Source organism: Brachyhypopomus gauderio, chromosome 10 (genome assembly GCF_052324685.1).
Source record: "Brachyhypopomus gauderio isolate BG-103 chromosome 10, BGAUD_0.2, whole genome shotgun sequence".
Classification (NCBI taxonomy): Eukaryota; Metazoa; Chordata; class Actinopteri; order Gymnotiformes; family Hypopomidae; genus Brachyhypopomus; species Brachyhypopomus gauderio.
This window is the reverse complement of record NC_135220.1, coordinates 3,375,100-3,393,956: the sequence shown is the minus strand read 5'-3', so window position 1 is coordinate 3,393,956 and position 18,857 is coordinate 3,375,100. Positions and strand designations below refer to the sequence as shown.

The window sequence follows — 18,857 nt, the reverse complement described above, 5'->3', positions numbered from 1 at the left end:
TACGGGTCCCGGATCAGCCCACAGTCATGGCGCTAGAGTTAGCTAGCAGATATGCCACCGTCTTTCGCCAACTCTCGTGTTCTTCGGACCGCTTCGTCTGATTAACGTTTAAAAATCCAGACTGTGAAAAGTGGCGTTTCATTTTTTTCCCAAATGCGTATTCATCTTTGAAGATTTCTGGAGTATTCGTTTTGTATAGCTAGCCTGCTGGTTATCTAGTTAGCTATCTCGTCAGCCAAGCAATCTAATCGCTAGCCTGCTAGCTAACGGAACTTTTGGACGAAGCCGTCGATTTGTTACTCAACTAGTAGCTCAGTCTACCAAACGAAACCGGTTACTACCACTCAACTACCAAACTAATCCAGTTATTCTCACTCTGGTCACTAAAAAGGCACATATAAAATCTTCAAGCGTACTTTTTTTCCGCCAATGCTAAGATAGCTAGCTAGCTACCTCTGGGTTGGCTGGCTAGCTTGGCGGCTAGCTCTTAAGCTAAATGCTTCTCCCGAGAATGGACCTTCTGAGCCACCGTTTTATGGACAAGATGAACAACAACATCGGAAGACTTCACTACGACGCGTACGACGGTGAGTCCGTGGTCGTACCTATACGAGCAGCTAACCCAGCCAGCTCGTCTCTTATCAGTCGTTTGTTGTGTTGGGTTTCCGCTAATCTGTACATGACTAGGTTAATTTAACAGCAATTTATGTAAAACTGAAAAGTAGTTAACCCTAGCTATTTTAACACATTTGTGAAGTTTTGTTGCTGTGATTTTCTTTGTAGTACTCAGAAGCACTTTGAGGTTTTTGCCTTGAAATTAAAACGACTTCAGTCAGAAGTCTTATGTTTAGTAACGCAAACGTTAACCGTCTTTCATGTGTCCTAAAAATGAACCATAACGGGGTTGTATCTCCATTTTGTGTTTTCAGATGATTCGGGGGATTCGAGGATGCACGCTTTGTCCTCATCAGTGGGAAACAATAGGACAGGGACTCCTGTTAGCCCAAGTAAACGAAAGTTTGAGGATGGAGAACAAGTTGGAAACAGGCACGACTACGACAATGAACAAATGACAAAAATGAGTCGTCTGATCACAACCCATCTGTGAGTTTGACCAGCTCTCACCTCTGTAATCCCCCACAATAAAACCCGAGAGTGAATGTCTCAGGGCTGATGTGGCAGCCCAGCCTAACCACGTTGCCTTGTGAAATATAAAGTTCACAGCAAATCAGTTGTAAACTGGCCCACACCACACTGGGAGATGACATGCTGCACTGTTATGTGCGAATGTTGTTATTTTGACTTGTTTCCTGTCGTGTTTGTTTGCAGGGGAACTCCTGCCAATGGAGACAGTAGGCAGGACACTTGGAGTCACTGCAACAGCTCTTTTGAGCACACTTCCTCCGTCATCAGTGGTTTCCATGCAAATCGCCTGTATGTTCCCTTTCCTGTCTTTGCTGTGGAACAGCCGATAGCACTGACCAAAAACAGCGTGGATGGCGTCAGGTCCGCTCTCCCCCCGCCTCCCGCCACTACAGAACGTCAGCAGGTGAGTGCGATCACAGCTCAAACCCCACAGGCCCCACGGCTCTGATAAGTGGCGGACATTATAGGGTTGGGCAGTATGATGAAATACTATAAACAATACCGACGACCCCCAAGACATCGGCATAGTGTCAGTCAGATCTGACTGTTGTGTTGTGCTCCTATTAATGTACATCAGAATCGTCCATCTGTGATTACCTGTGCCCCTGCAAGCAACCGCACATGTAACCTTTCAAACTGTCACATGTCTCCAAACGGATGCACCTCTGTGGCACCTGCTGCAAAGAACAAGCCTAATGGTAAGTACTAACACTTCTTTTGTTTTTTATTTCTCCTTAAACTAGCGTTCTACAGTTCTTCTGACCTAATCTCCATCTGATCCTACAATAATCTAAAAATGTTTCCTGTTCTTTGTAAAGAGCAGAAGAGGTTTTTGCCTCCAAACGTGTGTACAGTGGGAGGTGAAGGGTGGTCAATTGTGCGAACTGCTACTGCCCTTTGCCTCCTGGTTTGTGTGTGTCAAGTGAACAGGTTTTTACTTTCTATGCTAAGCATAGAGAAATATGTTAAAATATTTCTGTGGTAATTGACTATAATGTACAGATTTGATGGGTGGATATTGGTTCAAAGAACATTCCTAAAAGGCTGTTGTTGATTTTTGAGGATAATTTTAAAATAAAGTTTTCCAAAGCACAATGTTAATTTAAGCACTCTTGAATGCCTCTTCACCGCCTAGCAAATACTGTGTGTGACCCTGTGATAGAAGAGCATTTTCGGCGTAGCCTAGGAGACATCTACCAGGAGCCGGGGGCGGCCTCCAACTCCGTCTCCATCACAGGCTCCGTGGACGACCACTTTGCTCAGGCGCTGGGTGACACCTGGCTGCAGATCAAGGCTAAAGGCAGCGGGTCCAGAAGTCCCGAGTCCACTTCGTAAAGGCCAAGGAGTCCCCAAGCAAACCAGTCCAGAACCCAGTCAGTCATGGTTGTTTTTTTCCTGTGTTAAGTTCTTTTCACACCGAGTTTTTTGTGTGAGTTTGTGAAAACCCTTTCAAGAATTAGACTTGTGGTTTTTGTTTGCTTGTTTGTTTATTGTCTTTATAAATGGCACTCTGCCGTTCTGTTTTGCTTTCTCTCTACATGCTGTAATAAGCAGTGGGTTCGTTTTAAATGCTTGCTGGTGTTATCTGTGTGGTTGCAACAAGACGCCTAACGAGTTTAGTGACTTTGGCTTCAAATGGTCAACACTGAGTCAGGCTTTTTAGAGAATCCAGAAGGCTTAGTGTCTGTAGCAGAACTGTCTACGCTTACGGAAACACAGCTTTTGTCTTTTTGAGAAACCCGATTACTCCATTCCTATTGGTGTGGTTATAGTGACATCAGGGACAGCCAGCCTGTCTGGTTAATGGATTATGAAACGGTATAGGTCTGCGTCTGGCACTTAGTAATGTGCACCAGTGCTCATTTGTATCACAGTGCTCATTTTGTGTGTTCGTGGAGCACGCCGATCAAGAATCCCACATCTATAAGACATCTGTAATGTCCTAAGGACACCAAGACCTCACACGCGCATCAGAATCATGGCACGAACAAAAGAACAAAAAGGGTAGTCAACAAAATCTGTAAACTTGACACGGCGTGAGGGAGCAGACGTGAGACGGTCGCTGTTGTAAGAGGATCACTGTGTCCCCTCTGTTTACTTTACCACATCCTTGTCTTCCTGTGACCCCAATGCATTCGCAGTCCTTAATTTTAATTATTTTCACTGTTGCCAAGGAGATGAGCAGAGAGAGATCAAAATCTTTTTTTTTTTTCTTCTTTTTTTTGTGGTATGTTGAAGATTATTTGAGCTGTAGCTTTAAAGATGAGGATCGCATTTATCCTGGGTCGTACCCACGCGGGCCCCTTTATCCTGGGTCGTACCCACGCGGGCCCCTTTATCCTGGGTCGTACCTACGCGGGCCCCTTTATCCTGGGTCATACCCACACAGGCCCCTTTATCCTGAGTCATACCCACACAGGCCCCTTTATCCTGAGTCATACCCACACAGGCCCCTTGCTCATTCCTATAATAACATATAGGAAGTCTCGTTTCACTCCTCGACCTGCTGGGCTTCCTTTTATGCTGGGGCTTTGACACAGGTGACCGTAAAAGAGCATGAGACCACAAGAAAAGGTGATGGAGCAAAGATCTCAAGATTTTCTGTGACTATTCTTTTGATATGTTGATCATAGTATGCACTGTTAAACCAAATCTACCACGGGCAACCTAAGGCCAGGCATTTCAAGATATTCAGTAGATTGAAAACGTGTTGTAGTTGGTTGCCTGTCTTGTATGCTTGTACATTTTAATGCGTGGGGATGTCGTTGGGTAGAATGAGCAGCAGACGCTTTCTTGATTCCTCTTTCAGGCTTTTGTCTTGTGGTTGAACCAGATTGTATTGTTCAAGTTGAGATGATGGTGGACGTATCGTACAAGGTCTGAACATCATAAAATAAAACGCACGAAGAAAACACAGCAAAAATCCAACCTATTTGTGGATTTTTGGACAATGGGGCCATAAACCTTTTTTGTTTGTTTAGTTTGGTTTTTATTTTGTTTTATAGCCTGTGGTGCTGGAATCTTGCTAGGGCTGGCTAGCCACATACTCTGTAGAGTATTTTAAGTAGGGCTACCAAAGAAATCTTTACCATATTGAAATATTTACTGTTTTATGTGGCATACCGCAGTCCCAAGCATATAGATATTTGGGTTTTGTGTTGCAAGTACTTTCTTTATTTATTAGATAGACAGTTTTATATTGCAGTTCTGAACAATAGCAGAGTAATAACATTTCCCTAAACGCCGGGTGACCGAGATTAACAAAGGTTTAATCCTCAAATGAGCTAATCTGCAAAAGATCTGTGATCTGCAAGGAGGCACTCAACATGCAGTGTCCAGTCTCTAGGAAGTGTCCAGTCTCTTCCTGACCAGGTTTATGTTCATGACTAAGGACATTTATAGATGCTCTTACACAGTCCAGCTTTCCACATTTTGTCTATTAGGGGTTTGTTTGTAATCCTACTCTTAAATGCATATTTCAAATAGCTGGTATCTATTACAGACACTGTCTTTATACTGTGCATTCTTAGAATCTGTTTATTTTTTTCATTAACAATTTTAGAAAGTTCTGCTGCTGGAACAGTATACTCATTATATTTTTATAACAGAATTCTTTAGACATGTTGGCACCTAGCTTTGAAGCACAGCCTCTGGAAAGGCAGTATACATGCAGTATACATGGCTTGGAGTTGAACTATTTCGACTGTGATACAGATTTTTAAAGTTTTTTACAGGACTTTGGTAGATTGCTCTCTTATTGATGCCAATTATCTATTATTTCCTTACACTGTCATGATATGGAAGTCCTTGGGGTTATTTTGTTTTTTATAAAGACAGCATAAATGCTTTCTTCTGGACCAATACACTTTTTAAATCTCCACAGAGATGGTCAGAACAGAAGCTCTGTCCTTCCACGACCCACATAGTCAGTTCATGTTGGGTCAGGCTGTCTCCCCAAGGACGGCGCTCGGCGTTTGATTATTTTCCCTTTGGTCTGGCAGCTGCAGCACCTCCTCACCTCGAACGAGCAGCACCTGTGCTAAATGTTCATCAGCCTTCTTTGTTTTTAGGTCTGATGTTAGGCTAACTTTATATTTACATGTTGGCATAATTCACTGTGGAGCATGATGTTTTTCACACACCAAAGCTAATTGTATTCCACTATTTTCCTTCTTCCTGGACTTCATCTGTCTCTATTCTGTAGCACATAATTCAAGTTCAGATTAATTTTTAATGTAAAATGACCATCGTTACGCAGTGCGTGATGACTTACTCTTGTGTCCTCTTTTTCTGTTACAAATACACTTCACTTTATGTACCTATTTAATATTCATTACTCATTTCCTTTCTCCTGTTTCTAAAAAGAAAAAAAAAAGTTGATCTTTTTTTCTGAGGACTTCATAAAGGTCAGATTGCCAGAACAAATTGATGAAAAGTATTAAGAATACTAGTGGGACATTAATTTTTCTTTGCTGATTTTGAGAATGTTCTTCAATAATATGTTTGACAAAGTTTGTGCTCCATTAATGTGGATCTGGATGGAATGGCACAAGGGCTGTGTCCTCACTTTTAAGAGCTGTGTTAAGAAATAGATTATAGCTAGTCTATATGTAACTCGACTGTTTTTGCGCTTTGTTCTTTTTCTTACAAGTGCCACTTTTATATTCATTAAACTTAAAAACAAATAATAAAATTATCTTTTAACAAACTAGTTGTACAACATTGTATTCATTAAGGGTAGACTAAAATGTTTGGGGCTCTTTGACAAGGTTGATGTATGGATTGTGCTTGGTGTTGCTGTGTGTGGTTGTTTTGCTGATATCACCACCTTCAGAAAACAAATTTTCCAGTCTTCCAGGAGTGCCTCCTTGATTTCCCTCACATAATTCCCAATTTTAGTCAATTTAAGGCCACTAGGGGTCAGTGTTGGTTCATTTTCAAAAACTAAGATCGCAAAGAAATTTGGTTTATTGCCCAAAGCTTTCTGAAATAAATATGAATTTAACACCACCTCATTTTATCCTCATACATAGCACGGCATTTTGCATTAACTTATGAAGGTGAAATTTGTAAATTAACTGTTGGATAAGGTAAGCAAAGGTAAACTAAATATTGCACTTGGAAGTCCGTTCCAAAAATTAAAAAAAGCAAATAGATTTTAGTAACTGACTCTCTGCCTTGAGGGGTTTAAGTGAAGGCATTGTGCACTGTTCAGGCAGCTTCCTGCAGAAGGTGTTGAGCAAACCTCTGATTTGAGAAAAGACCTCAGTCACAAAGATTCAGGCTGACATGCTGGTCTTGAAACACTCTGAAATGGTGTGTGTACATGTTCAAGGGAGGGAAAATTTCAAATGATTCCTTAAAACAAGCGGGAAAGAAGAAACATAGTCATTAGGCACCCTGATTCTGTCCCATCATGCCCTACTGTAACAAGCCCTGGCTATTCTAGTCGACCAAAAAAAAAAGATATAAACACGAGGCCCTTTGTGATCATGGTGCCAGGAAGCTTGTTGAAGACCAATGAGGACAGGAACCCTTGATGGGGAAACTAGTCAGTGGTAGGACCTCCACGAGACGAGAGAAGAGGACACGATGGCTCCATGTCACGGGCCCCATGCGTACAGGAACAACCTGTCAATCTTTCTCAACATCAGTATACCATCACTATCATTGCTCGTATTGGTCCTCATGGTCCCCAGATCATCCCACAACACATACTGTCGCCAAGACTCCATTTTCCCCAAACGTTCTGTACGCTGCTGTCTGGTGTGCAAGTTCTCATCTAATGACTTCTCCATGAATGAATAAGTGAAAAATTACTTGCATTCGCTAGAAGTGAGGTGCAGCAGTAAATCAGATTAAGTGTCTTTGATGGAAAACAAGGGATGTAGTTCTGAAAACAAGAACATGGACTATAAATGGGGAGGAAAGACCGCTTTAACCTTCATGGCCTTTCTTGAATCCTTTATCGTTCATTTTACGCAGTTTGTGTGTTAGACTGTGAATGTTATGACCTACAATCACTAGCCACTTTATTAGGTACGCATTGCTAGTCCTGGGTCAGACTTCCTTTTGCCTTCATAACTGCCTTAATCCTTCGTGTTATAGATTCAACAAGGTACTGGAAAAATTCCTCAGAGAGGCCATTTGAGTACAGTGAACTCATTGTGTTCAAGAAACCAATCTGAGATGATTTGTGCTTTATGACATGGTGCGTAATCTTGCTGGAAGTAGCCATCAGAAGATGGGTACACTGTGGTCATAAAGTAATGGACATGGTCAGCAACAATACTCAGGTAGGCTGTGGTGTTGACACGATGCTCAAGTGGTACTAATGGGCCCAAAGTGTGCTGGGAAAATATCCCCCACACCAAGGCAGGATGGATCCATGCTTTCATGTTCTGACCCTACCATCTGAATGTCACAGCAGAAATCGAGACTCATTAGACCAAGCAATGTTTTTCCAATCTTCTATTGTTCAATTTTGGTGAGCCTGTGCGAATTGTAGCCTCGGTTTCCTGTTCTTAGCTGACAGGAGTGGCACCCAGTGTGGTCTTCTGCTGCTGTAGCCCATCCACCTCAAGGTTCAACGTGTTGTGTTCAGAGATTCTCTTCTGCATGCCTCGGATGTAACGACATTTATTTGAGTTACTGTTGCTGTTCTGTCAACTCAAACCAGCCTGGCCATTCTCCTCTGACCTCTGGCATCAACGAGGCATTTGCACCCACAAAACTGCAGCTCACTGGATATTTTTTCTTTTTTGGACCATTCTCTGTAAACCCTAGAGATGGTTGTGCATGAAAATTCCAGTAGATCAGCAGTTTCTGAAATACTCAGACCAGCCCGTCTGGCACCAACAACCATACCATGTTCAAGGTCACTTAAATCACCTTTCTTCCCAATTCTGATGCTTGGTTTGAACTGCAGCAGGTCGTCTTGGTCATGTCTACATGCCTAAATGCATTGAGTTGCTGCCATGTGATTGGCTGATTCGACATTTGCGGTAATGAGCAGTTGGACAGGTGTACCTAATAAAGTGGCCACTGGTCAGTGAGTGTGGATTTTCTTTTCTAACAAGAAAATGGTCTGTACAAAACACTGTTTGCCACAATCCCTTTCTTACGGTTGTGTTTCTTTTCAGCCCTCAGTTGTCTTTTCAACAAATAAACAGGGGACCTTCACGTTAAACGTCCTTGCATGACATCCGGCAACAGCCGAAGAACACTGCGGCATCACTAAGAGACAGGTTTCTTCCCTCTTATTATGAGGCTTGTTATGCACCCCGTTAGCGTTGCACGGCTGAACAGCTTTGCCAAGCGACACAGTGCCGACGTGAGCCTGCGGCTTCTCTCCTCGCGCGTTCCCCCATCTCCCCCCCCCGCCTTCGCGCGCTGCTCCGGCAGTCACACATCCAGGCATGTGTGCCGAAGACGTTACATAATGCCTATCGCTCTGCTTTCACGTCAAAGGCATGCGTCTCAGCAGATGCAAACGCGCACTTCACTTCCGTTTCCGTTATTTTTCTCATCGATTTAATTATTTTTATTCCCCACAGTCCTGAGACAAATTGTCTCTGTTTCTGCGTCGGAATTTGCTGGACGCCCTTGTTTCAGACCTTAACACCACACTAATCATTAACTTTATGTATGCTGCTGTGCCCCAGATAAATAACGAATATAACCGACTACGACACCCAGTGGCAAACTGGAACTCTGCTGGCCTAATACGGCACCTGAGGTTTCTTTAGATTTGGGAGGATCAAGGCAACTATGTACACACTCACTCAATGAATATATATATATATTCATATATACATGAAAATACAACCATTCCAAATGCACTGAAAGATATCAAACATAATCCCCCAACAGCAGCATCCGCATGTAGGAACACAAGTCCAAGATATAAGTCCTATATATGCAGTGCCAGATCTAGCAAAATAGAAGTTCCTTAATGGTAGGGGTGCAATACCCCATTCAGTCCAATTAATAAATCCATATAGTCAGCAATTCATTTCAATCACTACAACACCACAAGAGCAAACCACAAACAAAGCACTACAATAACACATGAAAATAAACTAAAAAAGTCACAGCTTATAAAACATAAAAAACAATACTGAATGAACATATAAACTGCTTCCTCCACACAGCAACCCCCAAACCCTTAATGCCTGTGACCCTTGCACCTCATCTCTGCACCTCACAGGTGGCTGTCCTAAATTGGCACATTCTGTCTAGAAGACAGAATTTTCTCCTGGGCCTGAAGAGCCAGAGCTGGTTGATTCATCCATATATCAATGACTAGGTCTCTCAGTTGGCTCAGGGTCAGTTACAGGCGCTCTTGTGATAGACTTGATATAGAGCATGATAGAATTCCTTTTTGCAAAACCCTCTTTTCCTCTTCTGTCAGACGTACCTCTATGGGTCAGATCGTCCTTATCTAGATAAACAACCACAGGTGACCCCTAAGCTTGAATTTCCCAGGTCTCCACCTGTTCTTCCTACTTTTGCTGTCCTGGAACTAAAGGAATTGTAATCTAGTCAGTCTATGCCTGTATAAACTGCTCTGCTACACAAGCCATAGATGAAATAGATAAAGAATAAGCATAACTGCTGGTGATCTTTTTCACCTAGCTGGCCCATCATACCACATCTGCTGGATGCCTCACATGATGTTCAAACATCAAAAAAGGTGAAAATAGACCTTATTTGATGTTGGAACATCATGTGAGACCTTAATCAGAATGGCCTCTCATTTGGGCACTCAAATGTTTGCACAATATAATGCAACTTGAACTTGGTCTGTAGACTTTGCAGGTTGGTCCATGAACAGCCCATGCATAACGAGTAAACCTCTCAATCGTTACAGAGATGTTCTGATAAATCATGAGGTCTCCCTAAAGTTAGAAGATCTAACGCTAACTAAGCAAGCAAACAACCTTTATTAATGTTCATGTCGGTCAAAGAGACATTGACGTCATGCCCCTAACTTTAAATCCCTGATGGCACAATCCTTGTAACCCTATTATAACTCTATCATCAGGGGATCACAAGTTTGATGCCTGGTGATACCTGGGTAGCTGCTGTGTGACAGGGGAGACTCACCTGACAGGTGGGAATGTGATGCTACTAAATTAGGAAGAAAATCAGGGATCCAAAAGCAGAACATTCCAAAATAATGTTGGGATTTGGGATTCTGGAGAAGGGGTAAAATTATTGTTATAGATCTTCCACTACCAATATTTGGGACGCAGTAAATCAGATCTTTTGAGATAAAGCTGAGAATCCAGTTATCCATACAAATTCAGGTCTTTTGTAGGTTAAAGCTTGTTTTTGACCGAATGGTATTAGTCTGTATTTATGGAAAAGAACATGGTGATGCATCCCACCCTGACAAGAATCATGTTTTTGTTCAGGTACAATGGTAAGAAATGGTAGTTGGAAGGCACTTGCGTCAGCTGATGGTCACCAGCATTCCCTAGACATGTCAGGGTTCTTCTTCATTGTGGTTCTTGCCACTAAGGTGCTAGCAATAGTGGCAGAGGTAGGGCCACATGCTGATGTCACTGTTCACCTGTAGAGTGGAGACTGGACTCTGGATCGCTGACCAGGGCAAATGAGGTTTGATTCTTGGAAGGGACAAGTCTACTGGAGCTTTGTTTGTTTGCTTTTTAGTTAGAGTAGCTGAGGGTTCCACCTATAATTCCATGCCTTCTGGATGGGTGAACTCCCTTCCTCCCCTATGACTCCACCACGGACGTAATTTTGGGGGGGGACGGGGGGGACATGTCCCCCCCACTTTTTCAAAAGCCGGCTTTGGTCCCCCCCAGTTTTTACGGTTAAAACCAAATATTTAAATAGCGACGAATCCATGTCCCCCCCACTTTTGAAATCAAAATTACGTCCATGGACTCCACTAAGCACTCCCTACAATCGTTCTTCATGAGTTATTCCCCCTCACTTTCCCTGTAGTGTAGTGGGCAGAGCTGTGTGCTCTTGTGCCTTGACTCCTTTAGGTTGAACCCTACTTCAGGTGTGGGCTAACCTTTTTTTCAAATACCATCCACCTTTGCTTGATTGAGGCAGTCATGGCCTGGTGGTTAGGGAACTGGTCTTGTGACCGGAGGGTCATGGGTTCGATTCCCAGACAGGCCATGACTGAGGTGCCCTTGAGCAAGGCACCTAACCCCAACTGCTCCCCAGGCGCCAGAGCTAGGGCTGCCCACCGCTCTGGGCACGTGTGATCCACAGCCCCCTAGTAACCACTAGTGTGTGTGTGTGTTCTGACTGCACAGATGGGTTAAAAGCGGAGGACAAATTTCGATTGGGGTGTAAAAATCACAATTGACATAATATGGCACATTTCATTTTCATTTTTCATTTCATTGTTCCACCACATCTGCAGCTGGGTCCATATAATAGGTCCTCCCCTTCATTTGTCTTTTGTTCCAAATTTGCTTCGAGGATAAATTCTGGGATATCTTGATGTTCAGTAAGCTTGCTTCAGTCTTGATTGATGCCTGTCACTGGGGGTATTGTCCCATCATTACATATTTCTGTGCATATCAAAAGGTTTACTATCATGGTGACTGGTATTAACAACTAGGCTTACTTCTGAAATAAATTTTTGTTGTGTCATAGGTTTATTGTCTCCTAGTGCAGATTTGGTAGGTTACTGACCTTTCCTCATTCCTCCACCTTTTCCCTATAGACTCCAGCAGTAGCAAACCGTGACCATTAAACCTGGGCCCGCTACCCCCCCCCCCCCCCCCCAATTTTTTTTGTTTTTCCTCTCATAATAAACTGCAATAAAGAATAAAGAAAAAACTGAGACGACAGTATAGCTTTAGAAGCACAATAAACAATAAGATTTGTACTAGATAACTTGTTAAGCAAAATAAGTTTCCAAACAAAATAAGGTTCACAGCTTCGTGGTTCTCGGAAGCAGAATATGTAAATATGTAAATGAGGACGTCAAAGGGATGAATCGAAACTAGATAGCGGCGGTAGGCTAACGACAGCTAGCGTCGCCACAGTGGGCGGAAATTATCATACAGTTAAGCCCGCCCACTAAGACGGCAGATATGATTGGTCAATTTTACTGTCATTTGAAACTGGTATTGCACTGAATTATAACTGCCAGGCCCTCTGTAAACGAACAGCGGGCATCACAGTCCTGATAGGGGGAGACACAGGCTCACTTAACCCCTCACCTTCCAACACAGATTGAATAGACACGGGTGAATAATTTATTTGCTTATATTTCTGTAATTGTTTAGATGTCGATTGTAAAACTGTAAGTAGATAAAATTAAATTGGATAATTATATATATATAATGTTTTAAGAATATTTTAGGCCCTCTGAGAGGGCGTAGAGGGCCCTGACGGTTCCCCACTGGACTCCAGAAGTTCTTATGCCAACTGGGCAGTCCATGTCATCCCTCTTCTCCAAATCTTATCCTCCTGGCTGGCTCACCAAATTTGTCATGGAGGATTTTTTCAGTATCGAATGGAGGTTTCAGGATAAGCAAACAAGTAATATTTAAAATCCAATATGAGATTTATTTCGAAGAGTCAGTCTGAGTAATTGAGCTGGTTGGACTCAATAGAACACTTGACTGTCTGATGGTAGTGGGTATAGCCTATGGGTCAGAAATAACCTATGGGATCCTCTGAAGGTGGAGCATCCCTGCTCTTCTCTGATTGGCTTTCTTAAATTTTCCTTTCTCACTGTCTTTTCTGATTGTCTTGCTTTATTTTTTCTTGTTCAAACAAACTCTCTTTATTTGCCAGGTGTCCCCTTTCCATAGAGGCAACTCATATGCCCTTGGAGGACTTGAGTAATATACTGGTGTTGGCTAGCTATTGCAAAAATAATGCAATTAGGGCAGATAGGATCAGTGTATTGTGTCGGACTACCCTTGGTGATGTGCCCACTTTCGTATCTCACCTGAATTGACGCAACCAAACCAGATAGGTTGGATTTAAAAGTAGACATTTTGTCCAGAAAAATCTTTCCAGACATATCAAAGAAAATGCAGCAGTAGTGATCTGTATCAGTGAGACATTTTGAGATAAGTCCAGGATGTGACCATAGGAATGTATTTGCACCTCTCCTGTTGACTCATGAGAAAATTTGGTGGACCATTTAATTGGTACAGTTGCACTATTACGTTCATTTAGTCAGGTTTCTGTTAAAAACAGAACATGAAGTGTATGATCTAAGATCAAGTGATTGATACAGTGAAACAATCATTGAAATAATCTGCATGCTTGGCTCCAAAATAATTGTAAATGTGCCATATTTTGTCAATTGTGATTTTTACACCCCAATCGAAATTTGTCCTCCGCTTTTAACCCATCTGTGCAGTCAGAACACACACACACACACACACACTAGTGATTACTAGGGGGCTGTGGATCACATGTGCCCAGAGCGGTGGGCAGCCCTAGCCCGGCGCCCGGGGAGCAGTTGGGGTTAGGTGCCTTGCTCAAGGGCACCTCAGTCATGGCCTTAGGTCTGGGAATTGAACCCATGACCCTCCGGTCACAAGACCAGTTCCCTACCACCAGGCCATGACTGCCCCGAGCTGTGACTTAGACTGTACATACTGTACATTAGAGGAATGAACTGTAGTAGATGCGTACAGTAGATGCATATTGATGATAAACACTGAAGTGATATAGATTTTAGGCAACACATTCCAGGTGTTGAACAAAACCTAATTCTTCTATTGCTGATCCAAACAGGACTTGGGGGATTTAGTGGCATGCTGGGTCCCATGTTTTGGCCCAACAGCCATTGTAGCAGAATAATCTCTAAAATAATGCAGGAACCCAGGGCATATAAAATTTCCTCTTAGTATTCTGTAGCTCTACGAAGATATTTATATGTGCAGTGTGAGTTCGGTATGGCCTGGTATGGGTTAAATCTATTAGACAGTTTTACTGACCACATCACCTCCTGATAGCAATGGGTACAGCTCAGCTCCAACTCCTGGTACCCAAATCTGCTTACAACACACACACACAGCTCACTTCAGCACTGCCTCTCAGTTCATGTTTGAAACAAAGAAACAGGTTATATACAGTATAGGTTTGTAATATACAAAAATGTGCATTCTGATTATTATTCCACATTGAACTTGCCTTTGCAGTAGGTGATCATCTCCATAGAAGGACACATCAAACGGTGGTTTAAACAACCACCTTCCTGAAACTGCCATAGCAGCAACCAACAACAAACATCACAGAAAAAAGACCCCCCCTCACCCATTCTACTGCCCCCCTCACCCATTCTACAGCCCCCCTCACCCATTCTACTGCCCCACTCACCCATTCTACTGCCCCCCTCACCCATTCTACTGCCCCACTCACCCATTCTACTGCCCCCCTCACCCATTCTACTGCCCCACTCACCCATTCTACTGCCCCCCTCACCCATTCTACTGCCCCACTCACCCATTCTACTGCCCCCCTCACCCATTCTACTGCCCCACTCACCCATTCTACTGCCCCCCTCACCCATTCTACTGCCCCACTCACCCATTCTACTGCCCCACTCACCCATTCTACTGCCCCCCTCACCCATTCTACTGCCCCCCTCACCCATTCTACTGCCCCACTCACCCATTCTAATGCCCCACTCACCCATTCTACTGCCCCCCTCACCCATTCTACTGCCCCACTCACCCATTCTACTGCTCTTTAAAAACAGTTACTAGTCAGAGGCGGGTAGCCGCTGATATAATTTGTGAAAACCTTTTGGTGCAGGGCCCATTTCCAAATCAGTCTGTAATCAATTTTAATCAATGCCACAGTAAGGCACTAAATGAAAACAAAGCACAATCACCACCCACCCATCCCCACACACATTATCCCATTGGTGGTCCTGGCCACAAACATCCTTCTAACCTTCAGTATTTCAGTCCCCCCTTACACCTTATCGCTGCACCTCACAGGTGGCTGTCCTAAATAGGCACATTCTGTCTAGAAGACATTTTCTCCTGGGCCTGAAGAGCCAGAGCTGGTTGATTCACCCATATATCAGTTACTGGGTCTCACAGTAGGCTCAGGGCCTGGCTGTCTAGAAGACACATCCTCCTGGGCCTGGTTGATTCACCTAAGGCACATACATCAATGACTTGGACACAGGTCTCAGCTTGGCTATTGGACGCTGGTAGATTGTCCACTGTCACACACAGATGCTACCAATATCATTCGGGGAAATAGAGGTTATTTGTATGGGGGTGATACCTACTAATAAATTAATTGCAAACAAAATCAGTATATTTAGTCTGCAATCAAGATTAATCTGTGCCCCAGCAAATCCAAAACAAAGAATGACAAAAACACACATGAATAACAACTTATATTCACATAACACACATCTGATTCTGAATTAACAGAAGCGTTTCTTTCTTCTTTCACTTTTAGAGATGTATATGACCACAGACAGCTAAACAAAGTCTCTCATTCCACTCTTTTTGATTGCCATCATCTCAGAGATGAACAAAGAGCTTCTATCATGCCATAGACATGAGCGTACTGACATCCACTCTTGCGCTGTGATACATTACCCCTCCAACCAAATTACTCCAGTAGTGTTTGTTCTGAGACTCTGAGCCCTGGTGGGTACAAGAAGACAAAAATAGCAGATGAGCGGGAAAAGAAAGAAGCACCGACCTGCTCACTGCTCCGGAGCCCTGGGAGAACCGCCTGCATCAGTCTGTGCTGTGGATTTGTTTGCTAAAGTGTTGCTCACTTTGATTAAGTGCACACTATCCCTAGGCAACTGCAGGTTTTAGTGTGGCATGGTATAATTTCACATCATCTATATGTTCACCGTTGCTCTTCAGAAATAGTCCCAGCCCCGTACACAGATATGGGTTGGGCATATCTGCTGTCCTGACCCAGCTCCTGAAGGAGCTGATAATTACCCTAGTGGTCACTACGATCTGCTGTAGTAAGGCAGCACAAAAATATCTCCAGGACAACAAGAGGTGAACATTAATTTCTGCTTGTGCCCTTTAATGAAATTCTGTTCACTCGTAAGTAATATATTTTCTAATTGCAATCAGATCGATTAATTGATCTGGACCAAAATACATGTGGACACTTTCAGTTTCCTACTGACACCACTGATTAATAAAGATTATTAAACGTCTGGACAGAACGATCTTAAAAAGAGTCACTGCGCTCCCTCTGGATTAAAGAGCAGTGTTCCATTTGCACCCTAGTGGCACGATCTCATAGCAGTCCCATGTAGACACAATGGGCCGTCTGAGTGTGATTTGAGTTCCCTGACCTGATTTAATGGCATACCGAAACCCGCTGCTGCACATGGTCGTTCAGTGGAACGGTGGAGGAAAAAGCAACCGTGTTCTCAGCATGGCTGGTACTCTGCACTGTAAAGTGCTGCATGTGATGCATGTGGGCTGTCTGAGTGGCATTATTATGCAAACTGAACATGAAGGATCTGGGGAATGACTTCAGAAGTGTTTTAATTTACCCCCCCCCCCCCCGCCCCCTGCTGCTTCCGTTTTTTTAATGTTCCTACCCCAAAGACATCTCACTTAATGACTCATACACTGTGGCCTGGTTTAGTAAAGCTACAGGGCAGCGTTGATCAAAATCAGCTCTGTTTCTGATTGTGTCCTGTAAAGTGAGACATTTTGTTCACCAAGTGGGTACAAAGATTTCCAGCTGTGCTACACTCAACATCTAGTCACATATAGCACAGTCCTACGCTAAGAACAGCAAGGGATCATGCCTTTTAGTATAGCTAGTAAAATTAGGCTTCAGAAGAACACACAAAATATGGATCAGTAATATTGTAAAGCACAGTATATTTGTTTGTTTATTAGATTTAAAAAAAAAAAATTATATGATCATTAATTATTTAAAACAAAATTGTGTATTAGTAACACTTTGCACATGTCAGTTACTGTTGTCCTGGCAGTGGTGAAATGTCCAGATAATATTTGTTCTGATGTCAGAAAATGATGACATGATGAGTTGCATTGTGTACAGTGACAGATGGCATACAGGCTGTAATTGTCCACCTGTAAAATCCACCTGTACGCCAGGGGAACTAAAATGACCAGTGGGGTCAAGGTTTATTTATTAGAAGAAATAAAATGTAAAGGAATTATACATAAAACGAGGTCGTAGTACTGAGCAGTGTGCATGCAGATGAAGCAGACATGCAGCTGAGGACACAGGGTAGAGGTCAGGGAGGACGTGGACGTAGACGTGGACATGAATGTGGATGTGGACATAGAAGTGGATGTAGACGTGGACATGAATGTGGACATGGATGTGAATGTGGACGTGGACATAGACTTGGACATGAATGTGGATGTGGATGTGGACGTTGTAGTGTCCTGTGGTGTGAGGGAAACGGGGTGGGGCTAGGGTTCATGACTGACAGCCGTTCACTAAGTCTTCATCACACCTGAGGCTGTGTGTGGATCCAACCACACACACAGCACACAATATAGGGCACTGGGCTATATCGAAATCTGACACGTCATACTTCAGTAGTGTGTGTGTGTGTGTGTGTGTGTGTGTGTGTTATGGAACACAAGAACAACAACAGGAACTGACATCAGTTATCAAAACAATTGGAGAGGTAGGCTAATATTGCACAAGAAGTTATTTAAGAGTACCTATGTACCTACCTACCTGGTCCCAGCCACACACCCTCACACACCCACTCCTTCACCTACTGCCACACACACACACACACACTCTCTCACCCACTCACACACCCTCACACACCCACTCTCTCACCTACTGCCACACACACACACACACTCTCACCCACTCTCACCCACTGGACCCTTTGTGACAAGCTCTTCAAACAAAAGCACCAGCCGGGTCAAATTTTCCGTCCAGCTCACCATATGGGCTGTATAATTCCATGGGATGTAGTATAGTAGTGCAATACTTAGAATATAAAAAAAGCAACATCCTTCTGAAATGCAGTACTTAGAGGCTGTTACTGGAAAGGTGAAAAAATGCTAGAAAATTCTTACTTGTACTGAGTAAGGACTCAACTGGTTGTGGTTGTGTATATATGTGTAGATATATATGATATCTCTGATATCCAGCCAGGGTTCCTGCTCAGAGGGGAGATCCTGGGCCAGACCTGGGTCACCTGGGTCACCCATCACAGAACAGAGCCTGAAGACACAATGACAGCAAGGACAAATCAGGCATGCCAACACAATTGTTCATCTACTTTTTAGCAAATATGTTTGTGTGCATTCCACATTGTGCATTCCACATTCCACTTGGTCTGCACTCAGTTGCACAAAGGTTACGTTAGTGTGTGTGATTCTTTTCATTAAATAGAACCTGAAGAAATTATTTAGCTGTGAGGAAATTTGTGGTAAATGTTTGTAAACATGACCCTGGTCATTTAGATATGCAAGTATATTTGCATATGCATATACACTCTCATATGCATGCTCATTTGCATGTATTTGGATCAGCATTCTTTCCCAGCCCCCCAAAGGGGATGAGACATTCTGTTCTACCATGTGCTCTGAACCCCTGCTGTCTGTACCATTATGTCTTGTCCTTTACCTTAATGTAAGTACTGCAATGAGGGTATGGACCACCTCAGATCTGAAGTCTGCGAACAGTAAATGCACAACTGGCAAAAATGACACAACGTATTTCCACTTTCCCCATTTTTCACG

At 43.2% G+C, this 18,857-nt stretch overlaps 1 protein-coding gene across 3 annotated transcripts; it reads left to right on the top strand.

The window, feature by feature from the left end:
* Positions 1-14: 14 nt before the first annotated feature.
* vgll4a (vestigial-like family member 4a) lies at positions 15-5,854 on the top strand. 3 transcript variants are annotated; one of them, XM_077018790.1, is made up of 5 exons: positions 15-587; positions 930-1,104; positions 1,330-1,549; positions 1,724-1,844; positions 2,312-5,854. In XM_077018790.1, the coding sequence occupies exons 1-5, from the start codon at positions 497-499 to the stop codon at positions 2,479-2,481; spliced, it is 777 nt and encodes a 258-aa protein (XP_076874905.1). In that variant the 5' UTR covers positions 15-496; the 3' UTR covers positions 2,482-5,854. The 3 variants fall into 3 exon arrangements, with proteins under 3 accessions (XP_076874905.1, XP_076874902.1, XP_076874903.1); XM_077018787.1 differs by having other exon boundaries at positions 2,282-5,854; XM_077018788.1 differs by having other exon boundaries at positions 16-587; positions 2,309-5,854.
* Positions 5,855-18,857: the final 13,003 nt, after the last annotated feature.

Bases quoted from the DNA above. Each gene is read 5' to 3' on its own strand.
- vgll4a (XM_077018787.1), top strand. From the start codon at position 497: ATGCTTCTCCCGAGAATGGACCTTCTGAGCCACCGTTTTATGGACAAG. The intron at 1,105-1,329 runs GTGAGTTTGACC...GTTTGTTTGCAG, and splicing joins CGTCTGATCACAACCCATCT to GGGAACTCCTGCCAATGGAG. The intron at 1,845-2,281 runs GTAAGTACTAAC...TTCACCGCCTAG, and splicing joins TGCAAAGAACAAGCCTAATG to CAAATACTGTGTGTGACCCT.